The sequence below is a fragment of the Capra hircus genome, chromosome 17 (genome assembly GCF_001704415.2).
Source record: "Capra hircus breed San Clemente chromosome 17, ASM170441v1, whole genome shotgun sequence".
Lineage (NCBI taxonomy): Eukaryota > Metazoa > Chordata > Mammalia > Artiodactyla > Bovidae > Capra > Capra hircus.
This window is the reverse complement of record NC_030824.1, coordinates 64,650,369-64,672,118: the sequence shown is the minus strand read 5'-3', so window position 1 is coordinate 64,672,118 and position 21,750 is coordinate 64,650,369. Positions and strand designations below refer to the sequence as shown.

The window sequence follows — 21,750 nt, the reverse complement described above, 5'->3', positions numbered from 1 at the left end:
TAAATTCTTCCCTAGAGTATCCTTATTATTTTTCTTTTCTTGGGAAAACACATCCTAAAACAAAAGGCAGAACCAGAAGCTCTTCCTATAAACCACAGAACAAAAGTTTGCAAAAGTGGTCCAGTTTCCTTAAAGAGCCATTACTCTTCCCAAAGCCTGATGCTAACACACTTTGACAATCATACTAATTAGAAAAAGCTTTTTGTCAATTGTGGTCCTTAGCCAGATGGTTAATAGAGTATGCTTTTATCTTCAACATAAAGAGGTCTTTTTTTTTAATTATGTTGTCAGATGTAATTATAGAAAACTGGGAACAAATGAGATTATGGGATCTATCCTAAGGGGCAACTTAACACAACAAAGCTCTGTGTTCCATTCTAGCAAACAAGGTCAGCTGGAGATGCTTTTCCTCCAATTTTAATGAACTGTATACAGTGTTTTAAAACATGTTTTTATAAAAGCAGCAACTACTCAGTGAAATCTACCTATAACTTAGTAAGTGGAAATTTAAACACTAAAAATATGCTCCATTCTAGTCCTAACATGCTTAAATTTTTTAAATATTACATATTACAAACACATAAAACAAAACAGAAAATCATCCCCAAGATTTAACAGATTTTGTTTTGCCAAGATTTCTTCAGAGTGCTCTTTATTTTTCAAAAAACAAAACATTACCAGTAGAGCTGAACCCCATTCCAATCTCATTATCATCTCTCCTCTTTCCTTTGCACCCAAAAGTAACACAGTCCTGAGCTTAATATGTATTATTTCTGTGTTTCTGTACTTCTACTGTATTCACATGTATCAAAACAAGAGCACACACTAAGACGCTGTCTTAAAAGTGTACATAAACTGTACATAAATGTTATCATACTATATGGAACTTTTTGCTACTTACTTTTTCATGTTTTTAGACTTTATGCTGTTTGTCTTTAGGTTCCTTGGTGCTCACACATGTAGGTGCAGCTATGTGCTAATAAATGAGAAGTATAATTCATTTATTTTTTATAGAAATACAGCTGACTTGCCTTCTGCAGGGGCTCAGCGGTAAAAGAATCTGCCTGCAATGCAGGGGCCACGGGAGGCGCAGGCACAGTCTCTGGTCGGGAAGATGCCCTCGAGGAGGGCATGGCAACTCACTCCAGTATTCCTGCCTGGAGAATTCCAAGGACAGAGGAGCCTGGCAGGCTACAGTCCACAGGGCTGCAAAGAGTCGGACACGGCTAAAGTGACTTAGCACACGTGCACACTTGACTTATTATTAGTTTCAACATAACTCAACATAGTAACTTGATATTTTTATACATTAGACTCCATTCAAAATTATATAAGATACCGACTGTATTTCCTATGCTGTGCATAACACCCTTGTGACTTATTTTACACCGAGTAGTCTGCGCCTTTCGCCCTGCTTTGCCCTGGTCCTAGCCCCTCTCCCCTCTGATGAACACTAGCTTGTTCTCCACATCTGTGAGTCTGTTTCTCGTTCGTCATATTTAGGTTCCACACACAAGTGACTACATACAGTAGGTGTCTGTCTCTTATTTATTTCCTAACCCTAATACCACCCAGGTCCCTCCGTGCTATTTGAAATGGCAAAATTTCACTCCATTTTTATACAAGGAAAACAAAACACTAATTCAAAAAGATACATACACCGAATGTTCACTGCAGCACTATTTATAATAGCCAAGCTATGGAAGCAGCCTAAGTGTCCTTCAAGAGTTGAACAGGTGAAACAGATGCGGTAGATAGATAAATATAGATACAGGCGAATAATACTCAGTGATTCATTCATTCTGAATGCTGAGGAGTGTTCCATCGACATCGTGTGTACCATTTTATGTATCTTTTTCTTATTTCTCTTTCTCTCTTCCTCAAATCACTATTCCACAGAATACCTCTGTGCATGTACCCTTGTAAACATATGCCAGGCTTCCCTAGGGGAGATACCTAGAAGTGAAGATGCAGGGCTACATGGCACGCAAACACTCAGTTTCACTGAAAGTGAAAGTTGCTCAGTCGTGTCTGACTCTTTGTGACCCCACGGACTACACAGTCCATGGAATTCTCTAGGCCAGAATACTGGAGTGGGTAGCCTTTCCCCTCTCCAGAGGATCTTCCCAACCCAGGAATCGAACCCAGGTCTCCTGCGCTGAAGGCGGATTCTTTACCAGCTGAGCTCTCAGGGCAACACTGCCATACTGCTTTCTTGAGTTACTGTACCAGCGTGGTGTTACTGGATGCCTAACGGTTAGCCACTCTGATGCCGTCACCTACTGTCTCACTTAAGTTCATTTGTATTTGCCTGATGCTAAGGAAGATGAGCACGTTTTCATATGTATCACGTTGGGGGTCTTTTGGGAACTGTTGGTTCATATCTTTCACACACGTCTCATCGCTTTCTTACTAATGTGTAGCATTACAAATATTTTTATACTTGCAAATGCGTGTATAACAAGTGGGCTTCCCAGGTGGCACCAGTGGGAAAGGGCCCACCTGCCAAGGCGGGAGATGCAAGAGACGCAGGTTTGATCTTCGGGTGCTGTTTCTGTTCTTCAGTCTTTTCTCTATGATTACTGCTTTATAGAAAGTCTTAATATTTTATGTACAAGATAGGGGTTACGCATACGGGTCACTGAGTCAGACTGCACCAGTTCAAATCCTAACCCACTCTCTTACTAGCCACGTGGCCTTGTATGAATTTACATCAGGTCACTGTACCTGGATTTCTTCATCTATAAAAGGAGAATAACACTAGTTCCAAGAGTTGTGAGAATTCAATGAATTAACACATATAAAGCTCTAAGAATAGTGGCTGGCATATAGTTAGCTCTCAACAAATATATTACTGTTATCATTATTCATATAATTATTTCAGCTATTCCCAGGTAGCACAAGTGGTAAAGAACCCGCCTGCCAGTGCAGGAGACATAAGAGACTTGGGTTCAATCCCTGGGTCAGGAAGACCCCCTGGAAGAGGGAATGGACACCCACTCCACTATTCTTGCCTGGAGAAAACCAAGGACAGAGGAGCCCGGTGGGCTACTATCCACTGGGTCGCAAAGAGTCGGACATGACTGAAGCAACTTAGCATGCGTGCATATGACATTTAGCATCAATTTGCCATGTTCCTTCGAAAACTCTACTGGGATTTCAAGTCACGTTAACACCTCACCAATCGTACCTTACAATTTACAAAGGGGAAGTTTTATCTTTACAACACAGGGATCGAAGGATCACCGCCTTAAACGACCGAGTGACCACCTCTGGTCTCACGAACAGTGGTGCAACCTAACATGTGCTTCTTGTCGTGTACGGCATCACCTATAAAGCATTCTTAAGAAATGTATTTAACCTGCATTTAACCAGGTGTTTAGACCCAACCCCCAATTTTCAGGAAATACCAGTGACAGGGACCAGTCAAACTACACAAAGAGACAAACCTGGAACGTGGGGTGTTCTAAAGATAATGGCTGAACTCTTACAAAGTCACCGCCATGAGGATAAAAGCGGCAACTTGTTGAGAATTAACAGAGACTAGAGCTACACGACAGTCAGAAATGCACCTTGTACTGGACTCTGGTTTGGGGTGGGGGTGGGGAATCTGTAAAAGTCATCTGCAGCATAACTGGGAAACTGGTTATTAGATCACATTATAGAACTACTGTACAATTTTCTTACGTATAATAACAGTATTGTGATTGCATAGGAGCATGTCCTTATTTGTAGGAGATACATATTAAAATAATTGATATTTATAATTTAATTTCAAATGGAACAGCAAAAACAAAGATACAAAACAAATATACAAATATACTTGGTATACAAATAAAGTATACCAAAGCATGACACATGTTAACAACTTTGAATCTAAGCACTATATATATGGTGCTCCTTTTAGTATTCTTTCAAATTTCTGTGTTTGTTCCATTTCTGTAGTTTGCTTTTTTCCACAATAAAAAGTGGTAAAACATAAGTTAACTTCACAGACTGATTTGCAGAAAAGCATTATCTACACTATATCTACAAACCACAGGGCTTTCCATTTATTTCTGTCTTATTTTATGCCCTTCAATAAAGTCCTTAATTTTCCTTATAAAATCCTTTTACATATTTGTTAGATTTCTTCAAGATACACTAGAATTGTGATGCTTTTGAAAACAGTACCTTTTTGAAATTGCCCTGTAGATACGGACCGAGTGAACTGCCCGAATACTGCGATTTGTTTCAATACCTGCACTCCTCCTTGGACAGCAGAACTACCCAAAACAATTCAAGTGAGCCAAACTCCAAACCTCCGCACAGCCCCCTCGTGAAAAGACCCATCGTTCAGTGAGCCTCTGCCTTCACACCCCGGCTCAGGCCCAGCGCCTCGCTCATATTCTCATTCCGATCACTCTTGTTTCTAGATCCTAATGTGTGTCCCTGCTTCCTCAACAACTCCCAAACTTACATGGTCAGATTAAACTACAAGAATCCTGATTATGCTGCGTTCTTCATCAAACTTCTCCAAGATCTCTCCAAACTGAACGAATATGGTAATTGTGGGAAGCAGACTAACCCCCACAAAGCTGTCTACATCCTAATTCCGGAGTCCATGAACAAATCAGGTTCCATGGCAAAGGAAAATTAAGGATACAGATGGAATTAGAGGTGCTAAGTAGCTAATCTTTAAGCAGGGATGATCTTACAAATCTTTAAATTCTGGATGATCCAGGTAAACACAACATAATTACACGGGTTCCTGTGGAAGTGGAAGAGGGAGGCAGAGGAGCAGAGTCAGAGGGAGCCACGACTTCAAAAGGATGGAGAGAGATGTAATACTGCTGACTGTGGAAAGGAAGGAGCGAGCCATGGGGTGAGGGGTGTGGGGGGCCTCTGGAAGCTGGAGAAGGCGAGGAAAAGGACTCACCGTGAGAGTCTCCTAAAGGAGCAAGCCCTGTCAACATCCTAAGTTTAGCCCAGTAAGACCTGTTGGACTTCTAACCTACAGTAAGACAATACTACCGTAAGATAATCATCAGTGTTATTTAAAGCCATAGTTTTGGTAGTTTGTTACAGCAGCGATAGAAAGCTAATACAGCTACTAGGAAGCTGCTGTACATAGCACAAGAAGCTCAGCTCAGTGCTCTGTGATGACTAGAGGGGTGGGATGAGGGTGGAGGTGCAAGGCAGGCTCAAGAGGGAGGGGATGTGTGTACACATATCACTGACTCACTTCCTTGAACAGCAGAAACTAACACAATGTTGTGAAGCAATTATACTCTAATCAGTTAGCTTTTTGTTGTTGTTGTTTTTTAAAGAAAACTAATACAGACACTCAGATTCAGGGTGAGAAGTTACACTTTTGCCTAAAAATATGTTCTTTTAAAAGAATTTATAATCTAGCTTATAATTCTGTTGAAGAAAATAAGGAAAGGAGGTTTAATATGCTGGCACAGATGAATGGAATCAGTTCTTTATTTCCCATCTGACTCTCAATCTTTGGGAGAAATGGCAACCCACTCCACTATTCTTGCCTAGAAAATCTCATGGACAGAGGAGCCTGGCGGGCTACAGTCCGCGGGGCCACAAAGAGTTGGATATGACTGAGTGACTGAGCACACACACACGCTTTCTGCAATTTCTGATTCTGTTGGTCAGAAGCCAGAAGAGAAGAGACATATGGTGTCTGAACTTAACTCTGTTTCTCAAAATTTTTACTCATTTGATCCTCCTAAAATAAATATTCACCAGACACTTCGGTGACCTCAGTTTGTTTGGTTTATTAATAAAGACAGGAATTTAGTATTATAAAGAAGATTACTACTCTTGAACCTCAAAGCCAAATACAGCATGTCAATCACTAGCATGGCTATTAGCACCTGGGGCAAGGCAATTCTTTCCTGTATGTGACCATTCCACAAACTACTGGACATTAAGCATCCCTGGCCCCTGCACACTAAATGCCAGATGACCTCCCTTCCAGGCCCCACATGTTGCCCGACAACCAAACACGCCCCACATACATTTCTAAATACCCTCGCTTTGGGTCAACCACCCACATCGTGTTCATTAACAATGAATCTGATCTACTTAAGGCAATTTGCCTGGCCTGTTCCTATAAAACTCACTAATGGTCTTACACACTATTCTGGCAAAATCAGGCATGTTCAAGGCAATACAGTTTATAAAGAAGCACAATGAGATGATCAGTAAAAAGAACACATAATGGAAATAAACTGGAGATGTTCACTGGGTTAGGAAAATAAAAACAGCCATTGCTCAACATTTTTCAAAACAGGAGATCTGCTGTTCAGTCTCTAAGTCATGTTCTACTCTTTGTGACCCCCATGGACTGCAGCATACCAGGCTTACCTATCCTTCACTATCTCCCAGAGTTTACCCAAACTCAATGTCCGTTGAATTGGTGATGCCATCCAACCATCTCATCCTCAGTAGCCCCCTTCTCCTCTTGTCCTCAATCTTTCCCAACATCAGGGTCTTTTCCAATGAGTCGGCTCTTCACATCAGGTGGCCAAAGTATTGGAGCTTCAGCTTCAGCATCAGTCCTTCCAATGAATATTCAGGACTGATTTCCTTTAGGGTTAACTGGTTGGATCTCCTTGCTATCCTAGGGACTCTCAAGAGTCTTCTCCAACACCACAGTTCAAAAGCATCAATTCTTTGGCACTCAGCCTTCTTTATGGTCCAACTCTCACATCTGTACGTGACTACTGGAAAAACCATAGCTTTGACAATATGGACCTTTGTCTACAAAGTGACGTTTCTGCTTTTTAATATGCTGTCTAGGTTGATCATAGCTTTTCTTCCGAGGAACAAGTGTCTTTTAATTTCATGGCTGTGGTCATCATCTGCAGGGATTTTGGAGCCCAAGAAGAGAAAATCTGCCACTGTTTCCATTGTTTCCCCATCTATTTGCCAGGAAATAATGGAACCAGATGCCGTGATCTTAGTTTTTTTTGAATGTTGAGTTTTAAGCCAGCTTTTTCACTCTCCTCTTTCACCTTCATCAAGAGGCTCTTTAGTTCGTTTTCTCTTTCTGCCATAAGGGTGGTGTCATCTGTATACCTGAGGCTGTTGATATATCTCTTGGAAATCTTGATTCCAGCCTGCGATTCATCCAGCCTGGTATTTCACATAATATACCCTGCATATAAGTTAAATAAGCAGTGTGACAATATACAGCCTTGACGTACTCCTTTCTCAAATTTGAACCAGTCCATTGTTCCATGTCTGTTTCTAACTGTTGCTTCTTGACCTGCACACAGCTTCTGTAGGAGGCGAGTAAGGTGGTCTGCTATTTCCATCTCTCTAAGAATTTTCCATAGTTTGTTGTGATCCACAAGGTCAAAGGCTTTAGCACAGTCAATGAAGCAGAAGTAGATGTTTTTCTGGAATTTCTTTGCTTTTTCAATATTCCAGTGGATTTTGGCCACTTAATCTCTGGTTCCACTGCCTTTTCTAAATCCAGCTTGTACATCTGGAGGTTCTCAGTTTGCATTCTGCTGAAGCCTAGCTTAAAGGATTTTGATCGTAACCTTACTAACATGTGAAATAAGTGCAACTGTATGGTAGTTTGAACATTCTTTGGAATTGCCCTTCTTTGGAACTGGAATGAAAACTGAGCTTTTCCAGGCCTGTGACCATTGTCGAGTTTTCCAAATTTGCTGGCATACTGAGTGCAGCACTTTCACAGCATCATCTTGTAGGATGTGAAATAGCTCAGCTGGAATTTCACCACCTCCACTAGCTTTGTTCATAGTGATGCTTCTGAAGGCCCACTTGACTTCACATTCCAGGATGTCCAGCTCTAGGTAAGTGACCACATCATCGTGGTTATCCGGGTCATTAAGATCTTTTTTGTACAGTTCTTCTGTGTATTCTTGCCACCTCTTCTTAATATCTTCTGCTTCTGTTAGGTCCCTACAATTTCTGTCCTTTATTGAGCCCATCTTTGCAAGAAATGTTCCCTTGATACCTCTAATTTTCTTGAAGAGGTCTCTAGTCTTTCCCATTCTATTGTTTTCCTCTATTTCTTTGCATTGTTTACTTAAGAAGGCTTTTGTATTTCTCCTTGCTAGTCTATGGAACTCTGCAAACCTATAAATCTGTTTAAATACCCCCTCCCAAGGTGTCCCTAACAGCAGAAAGCAATCAGAGGCGTACAGCTTTGTGAGAGCCTGAGACAGTCCCTATTATTTTCCAGCCTATGACTGGGCCTGACTCCTCAGGCATCTACATGAGGCCTTACTCTCTATTGCTCAGCAACCTACGCTTAAGAAACAATACACAGTAGAGGATTTCTTGCTACTTCAAACTGTAACTATGTATTTCTCCTTTTAAAAGAGAATCAGTGCTTTGGATTTATAATTTTGGTCATTATCTTGCTGGGAAACAAATTAATTTGTGAAGCCCGCTGTGAGGGGTCTGACCATATGCCATGACTCACTGGCTCAAAACCAACCTGAAAAGCTAAGAATACAAGATGAGCAGGTTTTACCAACTGCTCAGGAGATGCTCTTAGAAAAAACAAAACAGCTCCTAACCCAATGGAAATGAACCAAGAAACAGTAACACGTATAATTTCCTCTATCGGCTTATTTCAAGCTGACATTGCTCAGCCATAGAGCATCTCAACTTAAATTCCTCTCCTCCCTCCAAAATATTTCCTCTAAACATCCTTCCATAGAAGGTCCCAAGAACAGTTTGCTGAAAAAAAAAAAGGGAAAATATCCACTAAGCCTCTGCACTTCCAATGCAAGGGTTTGATCCCTGGTTGGAGTACTGTGATCCCACACGCCACACAGCACAGCCAAAAACGAACAAATGACAATAACAACAACAACAACAAAAAGAAACAAGATTTTCAGCACAAAAGAGACGCAAATAACAATCTAAAGAAGCTTAAAAAAGAAGTATTCATCATCAGCCCAAGAGAGGAGAAGAGCAGGAGGAAGGTGGGCCAACAGTAAGGACTTACAGGACAAAAGTAGGTGTTCTCCACGATGTGATGAGCCACCACGGTGTTCTCAGCAGACAGAGACATGATGAAGAGCAAGGCGTCCCGGGCCTGCTGGCCCACGGTCCCCTCCCGGTGAATGAAGGGGATCAGAAGGGAGAAGATGAGGAAGTTCGCGGCCCCTTGGTCCTCACTAGTGTGGAAGAAGAGTTCCAGGATGGATGGATCTTTGGCAAGAATGGAACAGAGCTGATTGAGCAGGACCACCAGCTTCCCCTCCACGGTGGGGGTGGTTGTTCCCGAACAAGAGCTCAGCAACATCATCAGGGGCTTCAGAATGGGCTTGTGGTGCAGCAGAGGCTGGTGGGACTGGGTGATCAGCATCTCATACATCTTGAGCTGCTCCATTTTCGTCTCATCGGTGAACTCCCGCCTCAAGCTCCAAAGGAAGAGTTTCTCCATGATGTTCTCAGAGACCACAAATTCCAGGATTGGCCCCATGGCAGCATCCCTGGCTTGCTCCTCAATCAGCAAAAAGAGCATGTGCTCTACATAGTTCTGGACAGCGCTGGCCTCATCTGGAGGGATGGACCCGTACTTTGCCTGGGTGTTCTTCAAGGGGTCATGCTTCTCTAAGATTTTCACAACCTGTAACCAAATCAAGTATGTGTCATCCGTCTGCTGTTTATCATAGCTTACAAAAACATACCACTGCTGACTGTACCAAATCTTCACGGAAAATGCAAGAGCCATGACCCCCAACAAGATATATGTGAGCAACTGCTATATTCCAAAGGGATAACCAACAAGGACCTACTGCATAGCACGTGGAACTCTGCTCAGTGTCATGCGGCAGCCTGGAGGGGAGGGGGGTTTAGGGGAGAATGGATACATGGATACGTACCACTGAGTCCCTTCACTGTTCACCTGAAACTACAACAACATTGTTAATCGGCTGCATCCCAATACAAAATAAAAAGTTTAAAGTTTGGGGAGAAAAGATATGTGAGCCTTCCACATCTCCCTCTCATGAGAATAAAATGAAGGGGTTAAAAACTACAGAAGGAAGATGTTTGAAGTTGTTTGTTTATCGCAGTTACACATGTTGGCCACCGAAATGTCAAAGAAAGTGATATGGTTGTGTAAATTAAGCTACATACATTCCTAGGCCTATTACTATGAAGACTACTGAGCAACATTTTAAAAAAAACTGTTAAGTGATATGCTAAATGAAAAAATAAGTTAATTGTATACAATTAGACTCATCATGATCAACTACGTCAAAAACATGAAAGTTAAAAAAGACTAAAAATAATACATAAAAATAGTAATAGCTGTTGTGTTCAAAGTAATGACAAGTTCTGATTTTTTTTAAGCTGTCAAGAACATAATAGGGCCTTTAAATTTTAAAATACATTAAATAAGCAGGACTACCATTGCGCTCCTACAAATAGCATTGATTTGAAGCTTTCAGCAGCAGAATGCAGCTCCTTACATGTCCCCGACAGAACAGCAGCCCTCCCTGCCCTCTTTGACTGGCACCATCTTCAGCAAAGCAGGGGTCAGCAGGAAGAAGGAGAGGAAACTGATGACCCTGAGACACGTACCTAGAAGAATCCCCTAACATATGGCATATGTTGAAATTTTAAGCATGAAGAGTTTGAATTGTGTCTTTTTTTAAGCCAGAAAAAAAATTTTGAGATAATCAATTACAAAATAAATCCCTAAAGCACAGGGCTTCTGTTTGGGATAGTGAAAAAGGTTTGAAATGGGTGCACAACATTGTGAATGTAGTTAATGCTACCGACTAAAAAAGATAAAGATGGCAGAGTTTGTTTTATATATTTACATGTACTGAAAAAAATTATTGAAAATTAAAAAATAAACCATCTCACGTGACAGTCTAGGTATATGGCCTTTTAACGCTTACCACCTCTCTCCACCCATCAATACTTAACTTCTATTTTGGTACCTGAAAATTAAAACAATTTTATATCTCAGCTTCCATTAAACGTTATAACTTGGAATTTCTAAGATAAATATCCATTCAATTCACTCCCTTTAAAATGTATACACGTTAATTCTCAAGCATTTTATCAATGACTTTAAGTTGTTCCTTTTTGCCTTTCTGAACCACACGCTCTGTGGAATATGTTTCACTTCAGTCTCACCCTCCCGGCCCAGTTCTAGGACATGCCGTTACGTGTTCTGGTATTTAGGTTATAGAATTTCTGCAAGTCACTGCGGAAACTGGCAGAAGCACAAGGCTATGTCAGCAGGCGTGAGCAATGAGGGAAATTTATTTCTCAGGGAAAAGTCTAAGATTTTCCCCTTTCTGAAGCAGAGTAAAAGAACATTCATAGACTAGGCTAGTTATCCTTGTGGACGAATAAATTTCTACAGAATCTGTAATCTCCATCGGCTTCCATTATAAAATTAAAAATACTGCCAGGGTGATGCCGAAAACATCGCCCCCGACACCCTTGAATTGACAGTTTCAATGAGGAAGGCTGTGGTTAGCAGTTACCTGGGACATGCACAGCTCAGGGACTTGCGGCCTAGGCCTTCCCAGTGGCCATCCCCTCTTCTTGGCTGCCTGGACTGCAGAGTGCCCCTCTCCCCCAGCCTCCACGAAGCCCTCCAGGACTCCTCACAAGCCTGAGGACCTCACTGCGAGAAACACCCGGGTCTGTGGTCCCCCTTTGGTTCTGGCCTCGACAGTCTCACAGTGTGGGATCGCAGTACCACACTTGTCCAAAAGGGGGCACCACCTCGATACAGGATGCTCTCCAGCCCCAAAGCCCCCTTCAACGCTCCACATTCTAAAGAGCAAATTAGCTCCATACTTAAATTAATTCGATAATTTCAAAGTTCACATATTGAGTTTACTTATGAGAGCTATCTATACAGCAAGGCCTCGGGGTAGAAATGTAATTATACTTCTCATGTGTGCTTAGACCGTCTAAACTATCTTAAACTGGCTCTGTGCATTATACATTGACAGTGGCGCTGCAAATGAGTGCCGTCTTTCTAGAAAACAATCTGGCAACATGTAACAGAAGCCATAACGTTGTTCCTGCCCTTTCACTTGTTAATCTCACTTTGGGGAAAATGCCTCAAGGAAACAACACAAAGATAATTTGTTTTAAAATGTTTACCCAAGCTGTATTTTCAATAATGAAAACTAAAAACATTATTGACCCAAATGGTCAAGAATAAGAGAGTTATAATCACAATGTTACATCACCATATACTAATGCTATTAAAAATAAATACGAAGTGAATATCATTATATCCAATATATAAGGAAAAATAACTTGTTAAAAACTAAATATATTGACAAATAGACCCATAGTTAGAAATGAGTTTGAAGATATAATGAGATTGTAAGGTTAATTAGTTCTTTTCTATAAATTGATCTAATTTCATAATATAAGTAAAAATAAAAACAAAGTAATTTTGTTCTTATGTCTAAAAGAAGGACCAAACGCTGAGTTAAAACAGTAATGAACAGAAACTCCTAACCAGTATAAATTTTCATATATGCATATGTGTTTATTCTATATGCATGCCTTTAAATATTTATAAAGTATCTAAATGTATATATGTAAATATAAGGCAAAACTATTTACACGATCACAAGCCACACTTTTCTCATGGGTTAATCTTCATTTATATTACTTATTTCAAGACACTCCTCTGCAAACAGACCTACTTTTGGTGGGGAGGGGGCCACGAAAAACCCACAAAAGAGAACTGAGATTTTTATACAGAATGTAAACCACACAGCAGCTTCTACATGGAAAGCTCTCTCTGTATCCCCTTTACAGAAGCTCTTCTACACCACCTTCTGGGTTCATGGGCAGAGGAACATGAGAACAGAGCTGTGATAGCCCCACAAAGAAAGAAAAGGTTTGCTGGTCGTCTGGAACAGGGCCCTCTCCTCATTCCCCAGTCTGGCCTGGAGGCTTCACTGCCCGAAAGACTGGTGTGTCACAGCCAGGGCCGTGAGTCACAAGCTCCGCAAAGTGCTGATTCTGCCTGTGCTGCCGCTCGTCCTTAGCCTCCCTCTTCGAGGTGTCAGGACGCTCCCTGGCCACCTCCCTTTCCCTTTCAGGCAGACACACGCTTGACCTGCTTTTACAAGTGGGCTCTGCGGGCCACGCCCTGCGCCTGGTTCCCACCCTGACAGGGAATGCCCAGGAAGCTTCCCGGCCAGAGTACAACTGGCACGGAAACAGCCAGGAGCCTCTGTTCCGATGTCCCACGTCAGCCGTCCAGGTGGGCTCTGAGCCCTTTCAGGTTCTGTCGGCTGATTCCTGATGTGACCTTGATTTTTCAATCTTTCCCTTATGTGCCCTCTTCTCACATCACTCCCACCAAACTCCAACATTCCCGGGCCCCCGTTTCTGCTTGCTGCCCAGTTTCACTCACCTGCTGCGGATCCCTGCTGCTCACAGTGGCCTGACCCACTCCCCTGCTTACCCTCTTACACTCTCAGCCTTGCCTCCAACTCCCCAGCCCTGGCTCTTCCTCAGCCATATGTGCTTCGTCTCAAGGATTCAGTTTACGGGAGGAAAACACAATTATGGGGGCGGAGAGCTCCAAGCAGGAAAATATACTTTACAAATACTTCCTTTACTAAACAAGTTCACTTTGTTAGGCAGCTTCCCTTGGAGACTCAGCTGGTAAAGAATCTGCCTGCAATGTGGGAGACCTAGGTTCGATCTCTGGGTTGGGAACATCCCCTGGAGAAGGGAATGGCTACCCACTCCAGTATTCTGGCCTGGAGAATTCCATGGACTGTATAGTCCATGGGGTTGCAAAGACTTAGACACGACTGAGCAACTTTCACTTCACTTTCACTTTTGTTAGGCCAAATACCACTGAACAAACCGAATCAACCCCTGATAAAGCCCATGCTCACTATATAAGCCAGCTAAGATCAAAGGCTTCCCTGGTGGCTCAGACAGTAAAGCATCTGCCTACAATGCAGGAGACCCTGGTTCGATCCCTGGGTCAGGAAGATCCTCTGGAGAAGGAAATGGCAACCCACTCCAGTTCTCTTGCCTGGAAAATCCCACGGACGGAGGAGCCTGGTAGGCCACAGTCTATGGGGTTGCAAAAAGTCAGACACGACTGAGCGACTTCACTTTCTTTCTTTTCTTAAGATCAAATACGGGACTGTAAATGGTTTTCCAATTACAGCCAGGCATTTGTTGATCTACCAACTGTAACATATACAAGCTTTTGTATATACACTACATATATACACATGCATACATACAGATATGGAGTCATTTATATATTTGCATAAATTTTACATTTATGTGCAAATTCACATATATTAAATTTACGTATCTATAAATTTACACATATAAAATTATATATATGTTATATATATTACATTATGTCTAATGTAAATATAATAAAAATGTGTAAATTTATATACATAAGGATATAAATACAAAAGGATCAAAAGCCCAAATCATGTATCATGATTCTAAAAAGAAACAAATACACAAAAAATCAACAGTGTGAGCAATGGTATACAAATTATCATCTGACCAACACAGCTAAATTTTTAACCTAACTTCAAAGTTATCTGACCTGTAACTATGAGGATCATTAGAGCTCAATAAGATAAACAAATAGCATATTTCTTCCATTAAGGGATATCAGCTACTCCTATCCTTAGCTTTAATGATGGCTCCTACGACTCAGCGAAAATGGGTCTGAATTTCAAACATGCACAAATTCTAAACAGGAAGCTCAAATGCTTTCAGAATGAAAGATATACATAAATCACATAATCTCACCACATGACAACAAATTCTTCATGATAAAAATGAACGTTTCCCTGACAGAAGATTAGCTTTGACTCCACCTTACTATCATTCTATGTCTTATATACACTCAGGTAACAACAGATGACTATTTATGCTACTTTGGTTAGAGCCTAGTTATTTCAAGAAAGTCATATGAATACAATCCTTATTTCCAAACCCTTTGGAATGCTAATTTAAAGTGGCATTGTGGAAAAAAAACAAGTTACTAAGCAACATTTTCCATCACAGAGAAGGAGGACAGGATTTAGAGATCTTAACGCCAAATTCCATTTAATGTACCAAATCAACTACAACAAAAGCAAATTTCCATTCAGTCCTTGCTTATTACTTAGCAGCTGTGTCCTGTAATTTAGGGTATTTTGTACACACCTATTCCCATGGGAGACCTTTACACAATCATTTCTTCTTATATTAAGGGAACAGCCTAATAATATATGTGTACTTGCAGAACTTGGTTAACGTCGGCTTCAATTCCGAACTATAGAGATGTGTCTAAATCTAGAATTAAACAGGATAAAGCAGAAACTATATCTACATGCCATACCTCCTTGGGACCAGAGTAGTAATCACTATAACACAGAAACACAGTGGAAGCATCAGCCAATAAGATAATATGTAAACTAACCCTTAAGTTGCTGCTGCTACGTCGCTTCAGTCGTCTCCGACTCTGTGCGACCCCATAGATGGCAGCCCACCAGGCTCCCCCGTCCCTGGGATTCTCCAGGCAAGAACACTGGAGTGGTTCGCCATTTCCTTCTCCAATAACCCTTAAGTTAGGTATACATAACTTTTTTTCTAAAGTTTCATTATTAGAGGAGAGACTTAAGAGTAATGATCTGTGTAATAATACTCCAGAGACCCCTGTAATTCCAAGCACAGCAAAAACAGACTTATCACCAAGCATACAGTAGGCGAGCTTCTGAGATTTCAACATGCCCAACAACACTAGAGTCTAACAGAGGCTCAATTCAATGCCTTGGCCCTCTGCGGAAGCGCAGCTTTTGATCTGCTTTACTTTCTACTGTCAAAAGCTGTGGAGAGAGACATATAATTTTTAAATACTAACAAACATCACTTTACTAGGAAAGATATTGAGAAGACTGATCACAGAGTTCTCTAACATCTTCCAGTCTTTCATCGCTTAAAGACTTCACGTCATTTCCCTCTGTTATTTAGTCTGTGACGAGGCCCAGACCACAAGAGTAAAGATGAACAGAGCAAGAGAATGAATTTCACAGGGAACAGACTGAAATTCCGACTGTGAAATCAGGGAATGCTGATCTCAAAGCCATCTTCACTGTGATCTCTGTGCTTCTTCAATGGAGTCAGGCCACTTGGGGCTCTGCACAGGTCACCCTATTTAGAACATATTATCTATCCTTCATTATTATAGGAAGACACTTCACTTAATCAAGCCAGATTCAGTTTTCTTCTCAGCCCCATCCCCTCCAAGAAGAAAATGGCTACTATCCACTAGTGTTTCTTTATCATTACCATTACATGATCTGAGCTCTGATACACTCTTAGCTTAAAAAATTATATAACAGCTTATCTTCTGGAGGCTGAGAGTAGTAAGGAGAAGCTCTGCACTATTAAGAGGCACACAGAAATGTGCATTTCTCATTTCTAATTGAGTTTGTTTAACCTCTGGTCTCTTGGTTTTAAAGAGCAGACATCATTTAGTATATAACTAATAATGATTCAACACGTGAAAGGAAAGGACAGAGAAAGAATAGAGCAAAGGCCATAAAGCTTTACAAATAAAAATGTGCCCTTAAGAATAACTGAGAGGGGAGGGCGTGAGTTCATGTGGCAATACAGTTGGATGGTTCATTATCTGATGGACCAATGCTTCTTATGTCCTGCTCTCTCTTCCATTCAGAAGAAGCAAAGGCAAGAGATAAAAACAATACTCTGCTAGCCTATAACCTGCTCTTCTAGATGACTGTAACCTAAACATATTCTGACTCTTTCTCTCTCAAGTCTAAAGATCTTACCAGTAGCAAATTACAGCAGATGTTTTACTGGTGCTCATTTTCCGAGTCTCTTAACTCTTCTAAAGCTATATTTCATATTTCCTGTCTTTCAGTTCAATAATTTATTAAACATCTACATATGCCCACAATATTCTTGGCACTGGAGATTTTGTGAACTACAAATAAATGGTTTCCGATCATGAGGAGCTTGTAATGAGACTGGGAAGAAGATATTATGTAAATACTTTTCATAAACGGTGGTGGGTTTAACTGTGAAAGAACACTCAAGATGCTGTTGGAGCACAGAGTGGGAACACAAAAGAGGGCAGAGAAGGTTTCCTGGAGGAAATGATGTTCTAAACGGGGCTTGTGGAAGGCACTAACCAGAGGGAGGTATATTCCAGGCAGAAAGAAGAGGAAGTGCCTGGGGCAGAGAGGCATGGAAAGGTGTAATGCCAGGAGAAGGGATGGCTAGGAACTCCAAGTAATTTTGCATTTTTGGAGATTAAATGAGAGATGAGCCGAGAAAGAGGCCATGACATAAAGAACCCTATCTCCCAGCCCGGCATGTAGGTGGCCAGAAGCCAATGAAGCGTCCAATTACAGGGATGCCCTGGGCAGACCTGGGTCTTAGATTCGTTGCCCTGGCTACCATGGCCGAAAACGATATCTCAGAAGATGACAGGATGTACAGGCCAGAGGCTACTTCCCACAGTCTGGATTCTCCAGTGTCCATTACTCTGGGATGTCCATTCCAGAACTATCCTGAGGATGCCCTGAGGTCACTGGACCCTGGAGCCAGTTAGGAAACTCAAGTGCATCAGTGGCACTCAAGGTCCCTCCTTTGGTGACCCCTGTGGTCACGGACAGCCTTGGATGACAGGTGGTTGTGTAACTAGCAGCCCCTGACAGACTGTAAAGTGTTGGTGGGTAAGTGGATACCCCTGAAGCAGAAGCTCCTAGCAAACAGGAGAACAGAATCTCTCAAATATATGTTAGTTATGCTGAATTTGTACTCAAGTATCCTTTGTTACGATACTTTGTTAGGACAGAACTTTGGACACCGCTGACTTTTGTTGCCCCATCTTCCCTAATCGAACATCTGCAAAAGCATGGTACTTGCTGGCTAATGGAACACTCCAGTAAACAGAATGTAGTCACACCATTCTATCTATATCACATTTCCTACCAGCCTTACAGGTTTCCTTGGGTTGCCTCAGGGGAACCTGGGGGCTACATCACACTAGTCACAGGAGTTTATGTCAGATAGTAACTCATCTCCCAGTCCTCTGCAACTGCTCATTTGAATTAGTCTCCAGCCTGAACAACTCATAGCAAAGCGTTAGCATGAAACTCCAACAACAATAAATAGACAGCATGTATTTTTATCTACTGAAGGTCTCATTCCTTATCTCAAATTTAGCACCACAGCTCTGCCTTGCCCTCATTCCCTCACCACTTTTTTAAACCACTGAAAAAAGCCAAAGCTGATCATTTGCTCCTAATACCCCTCCCTTCAGAAAGGTAAAAAATATATATCCTTATCCTTTCTGTCATCAAAACCTCCTTTTCCCACAGTCAAGCTAACAAAATCTTGCTTCCTGGATTCCACAGGCCATTTCCATCCATAATAGTCCCTTCCCTTAATTCCTATGATCAATATGATTCATTTTATAATAACGTATCTCATGTTGTCATCCAAACTAGCTTAACTGTTCTTTAAAAGCCTAGGCTGGTGGTCGACAACACAGTGGGGGAGTAGGTCGACAAGATGGTAGAATACATCTCTCCCCATGGATGTATTGGGAATACATCTTCAGATGCAGAATTTCTCACCGAGCAGAAGTCCCTGACCACCCTAAAGTAATATACCGATCCATGAAAACTCGGTAGGACCAAGGAAGGAGGAGGATGAGAGAGAGCAGGACCAATCTGCAGCCAGGGATGGGGGAGCTGAAGCAGGGGGGAGATCCCTGAACCCAGGACCTTCGGCTGGAACAGAAGGGAAGCATCTGAAGCTATCAGAGAGTAAGGCAGCCAATCTGTGATAGTCTCAGTGGAGTGAGAACCACGCAGCTCATCCGAGCGGCGGCCCTACATACCCCGGACAGGGATGGGAATCCACCAGAAGGCGCAGCGGGTGGGAGCTGGAGAGTGGGGGCTGGAGGGCAGTCCGCGGGCGAGGGCTGCTGCTGACTGCGGGGAGACAGCCGGAAGGGACGCGAGAAAAGAAATCCACGGCGGGGAGTGCCTTCGGAGGAACGCCGGGCAGCCATGAAGATAAGGCGCTACTGCTGAGTCACACGCAGGGGGAGGAGCCATCACGGACGCCTCTCTCTCCACACACGCCTGACAGGCAGTGGTCAGCACGCAGCTGACCAATGGAGAAAGACTCCAGAGACGGCAGTCCTTTGAGAGCCTGCTGGGCTCAGCGACAGAGAAGGACCCCAGCCAGGCTGCCCTTTGAGTGCCTGCTGGGCTGAGCAACACAGAAGGACCAGCCAGGGCGGTCCTTTGAGCAGCAGCTGCCAGGAGCTAGAAAGAATCCTAATAGAACCATATCTCCTGCATCTGGGGCCACTGGCTTCCCTGTGGGCCTGGCACAGCCAGGGTCCCCGCGATCCAAGCTGCCACACCACCTCTATGCCTGGTCCTCACTGGGCAGACCCAGGTCCTCTAAGGGCAGCCTCAGGAGCAGACTCCTGTGGATGACGCACATGTAAGGAAGGGATAAAACCACAACTGAGCTCCAGGGGTGGACTGCCTAAGGAAGAGGATCAAAATCTTTCCACTAGCTGTACAAGTTACAGATTAAATCCACATGATCAACTAGGTAGACTCTGTGTCGATGGAATATATAAAAGGACAGTGACTGTTCCCACAAAAGAAAAGACTCTAGCTCCGGCAGCTGTGGACAATGGAGGCAAGCACATCCAGCAGCAGCGCCAGAGCAGGGTCAGATTAGAGCCTGAGCTGACCCCGCAGAAGGTCCAGAGATTAGCCGTCCCCGGTACCGGAAGGCTTCCTAGGGAGGCGGAGGTGCACTGTGACTCACAGCAGAGGAAAGAACACTGGCTGCTGAGATCCGGGAAAAACATGACTCTTCTTTTGATTCACTCCGCAGTTGACTCTAGAAGTTCTTCACTTTCTTTTTCCTCTGCAGTTGTTCTTTTTATTATTATTATCTCTATTTAGGCTGTTGGAAACTTTTTAAAATTTCTTTTGTATATTTCTACTTTGGCTTTCTATGGATTTGTGTGGGGTTTTCTTTTGGGGGGGGGGGGTGGTTCTTTTCTTATTGTTGCTTGTTGTTCAATTGCTAAGTTGTATCCAATTCTTTGTGACCCCATGGACTGTAGCCCAGCCAGGCTCCTCTGTCTATGGGATTTCCCAGGCAAGAATACTCGAGTGGGTTGCCATTTCCTTCTTCAGGGGATCTTTCTGATCCAGAGATTGAACCTCCATCTCCTGCTTGGCAGATGGATTCTCTACCACTGAGCCACCTGGGAAGCCCTTTCTGACTGTAGTTTTTCTTTAACATATGTGGACCTTCTTTTACATATCTCTATTTAACGTTGCTTTCCTATTTTTTTCCTCTCTTTTCTTTCCCACCATGCTTGTTCGCCTGCTTGCTTTGCTCCGTTCCTCAGCTGGCACTCTGCTTTGGCCTCGTTTTCTGTTCTGTGTTTTCGTTAGTTTTGTTTTGTTGTTTCCATTTTATTTTCAATTGGTTGATATCGTTTTTTGTTTCCTTTACTCACCTGATCTCCCTCTTGGACTTTGTTTTCTGTAGACTGTTGTGCTTTCGTGTGTGTGTGTGTGTGTGTCTGTGCAGGTTCATTTGTTTTTGTTTCTATTTGTCTGAATTTGCTTTTATCATTTGTTTCAGCTTCATTTTTCTGTTTCTTGGGGAAGGGTTTTTGGTGTTTAGTTGGTTTGGGGGGGTTCTTTTTGGGGTTTGGGGTGGTTTTTTTTTGGTCTTCTCAGGGTTTTGTTTGTTTGTTTGCTTGTTTGTTTTACTACCCTTTATTGCCAAAACAGTTTGTGGGATCTCGGTTCCAGAAGTTGGGCCTGAGTCTCTGGAGGGGATGTCTGAGTCCAGGACACTAGACCACCAGAGAACTCTTGACCCCAGGGAATATTAATCAGTGAGCACTCTCAAAAAGGCCTCCAGCTGAATCCACGACCCAGCACTGCCGAACTGCCTGCAGCACCCAGTCCTGGACGCCTCACCCAAATAAGAAGCAAGACAAGAACATAAGCAGAGGGGCTGCCCACAGACATCCCAAAACACACCACCTCAAACAACCCTGTCCATCTGAGGGAAAAACTCACCCCCTCCCACTAGAACACAAGGACAAGTCCCTTCCAACATGAAGGCCCTGCACCAACCTCATCCACCAGGGAAAGAGACCAAAAGCAAGAACTATGACCCCATAGCCTGGGGAAAGGAAACCCCAAACAGTCAGTTAGACAAAATGAAAAGACAGAGAAATACTATGCAGATGAAGAACAAAAACTCACAAGATAAAATATACAAAGAGAAAATAGGCAAACTACCTGAAAAAGAATTCAGAGCAATGAGAGTAAAGATACAAAATCTCAATACTACAAGGGAGAAAATGTAAGAATCATATAATACATTTAAAAAGGACCTAAAAGAAACAGAGAATAAACAAACAGTGACAAACAACACAATTACTGAATTTACAAACATTCTAGAATAAGTCGATAGCAGAATAATTGAGGCTGAAGAATGGATAAGTGAGCTGGAAGAGAGAATAGTGGAAATAACTGCTGAAGAGCAGAATAAAGAGGAAAGAATGAAAAAAACTTGAGGATAACTGCAGAGACCTCTGGGGTAATATTAACTGCAGCAACATCTGAATTACAGGAGTTCCAGAAGAAAAAGAGAAAAGTAAAGGGTCTGAGAAAATTTTCAAAGAAATTATAGTCA

At 42.4% G+C, this 21,750-nt stretch overlaps 1 protein-coding gene across 2 annotated transcripts in view; it reads right to left on the bottom strand.

The window, feature by feature from the left end:
* Nucleotides 1-21,750, bottom strand: part of FAM160A1 (family with sequence similarity 160 member A1) — a 305,023-nt gene that overhangs the window by 83,841 nt on the left and 199,432 nt on the right. The window contains exons 1-2 of one of the 2 annotated variants that reach the window (XM_018061599.1): nt 10,576-10,595; nt 8,990-9,616 (exon numbers count right to left, since the gene is read on the bottom strand). In XM_018061599.1, coding sequence (XP_017917088.1) covers nt 8,990-9,511 — 522 coding nt within the window. In that variant the 5' untranslated portion in view covers nt 9,512-9,616; nt 10,576-10,595. Of the gene's footprint in view, nt 1-8,989; nt 9,617-10,575; nt 10,596-21,750 lie in introns of those variants that run through there. The other variant, XM_018061598.1, reaches the window with a different exon arrangement.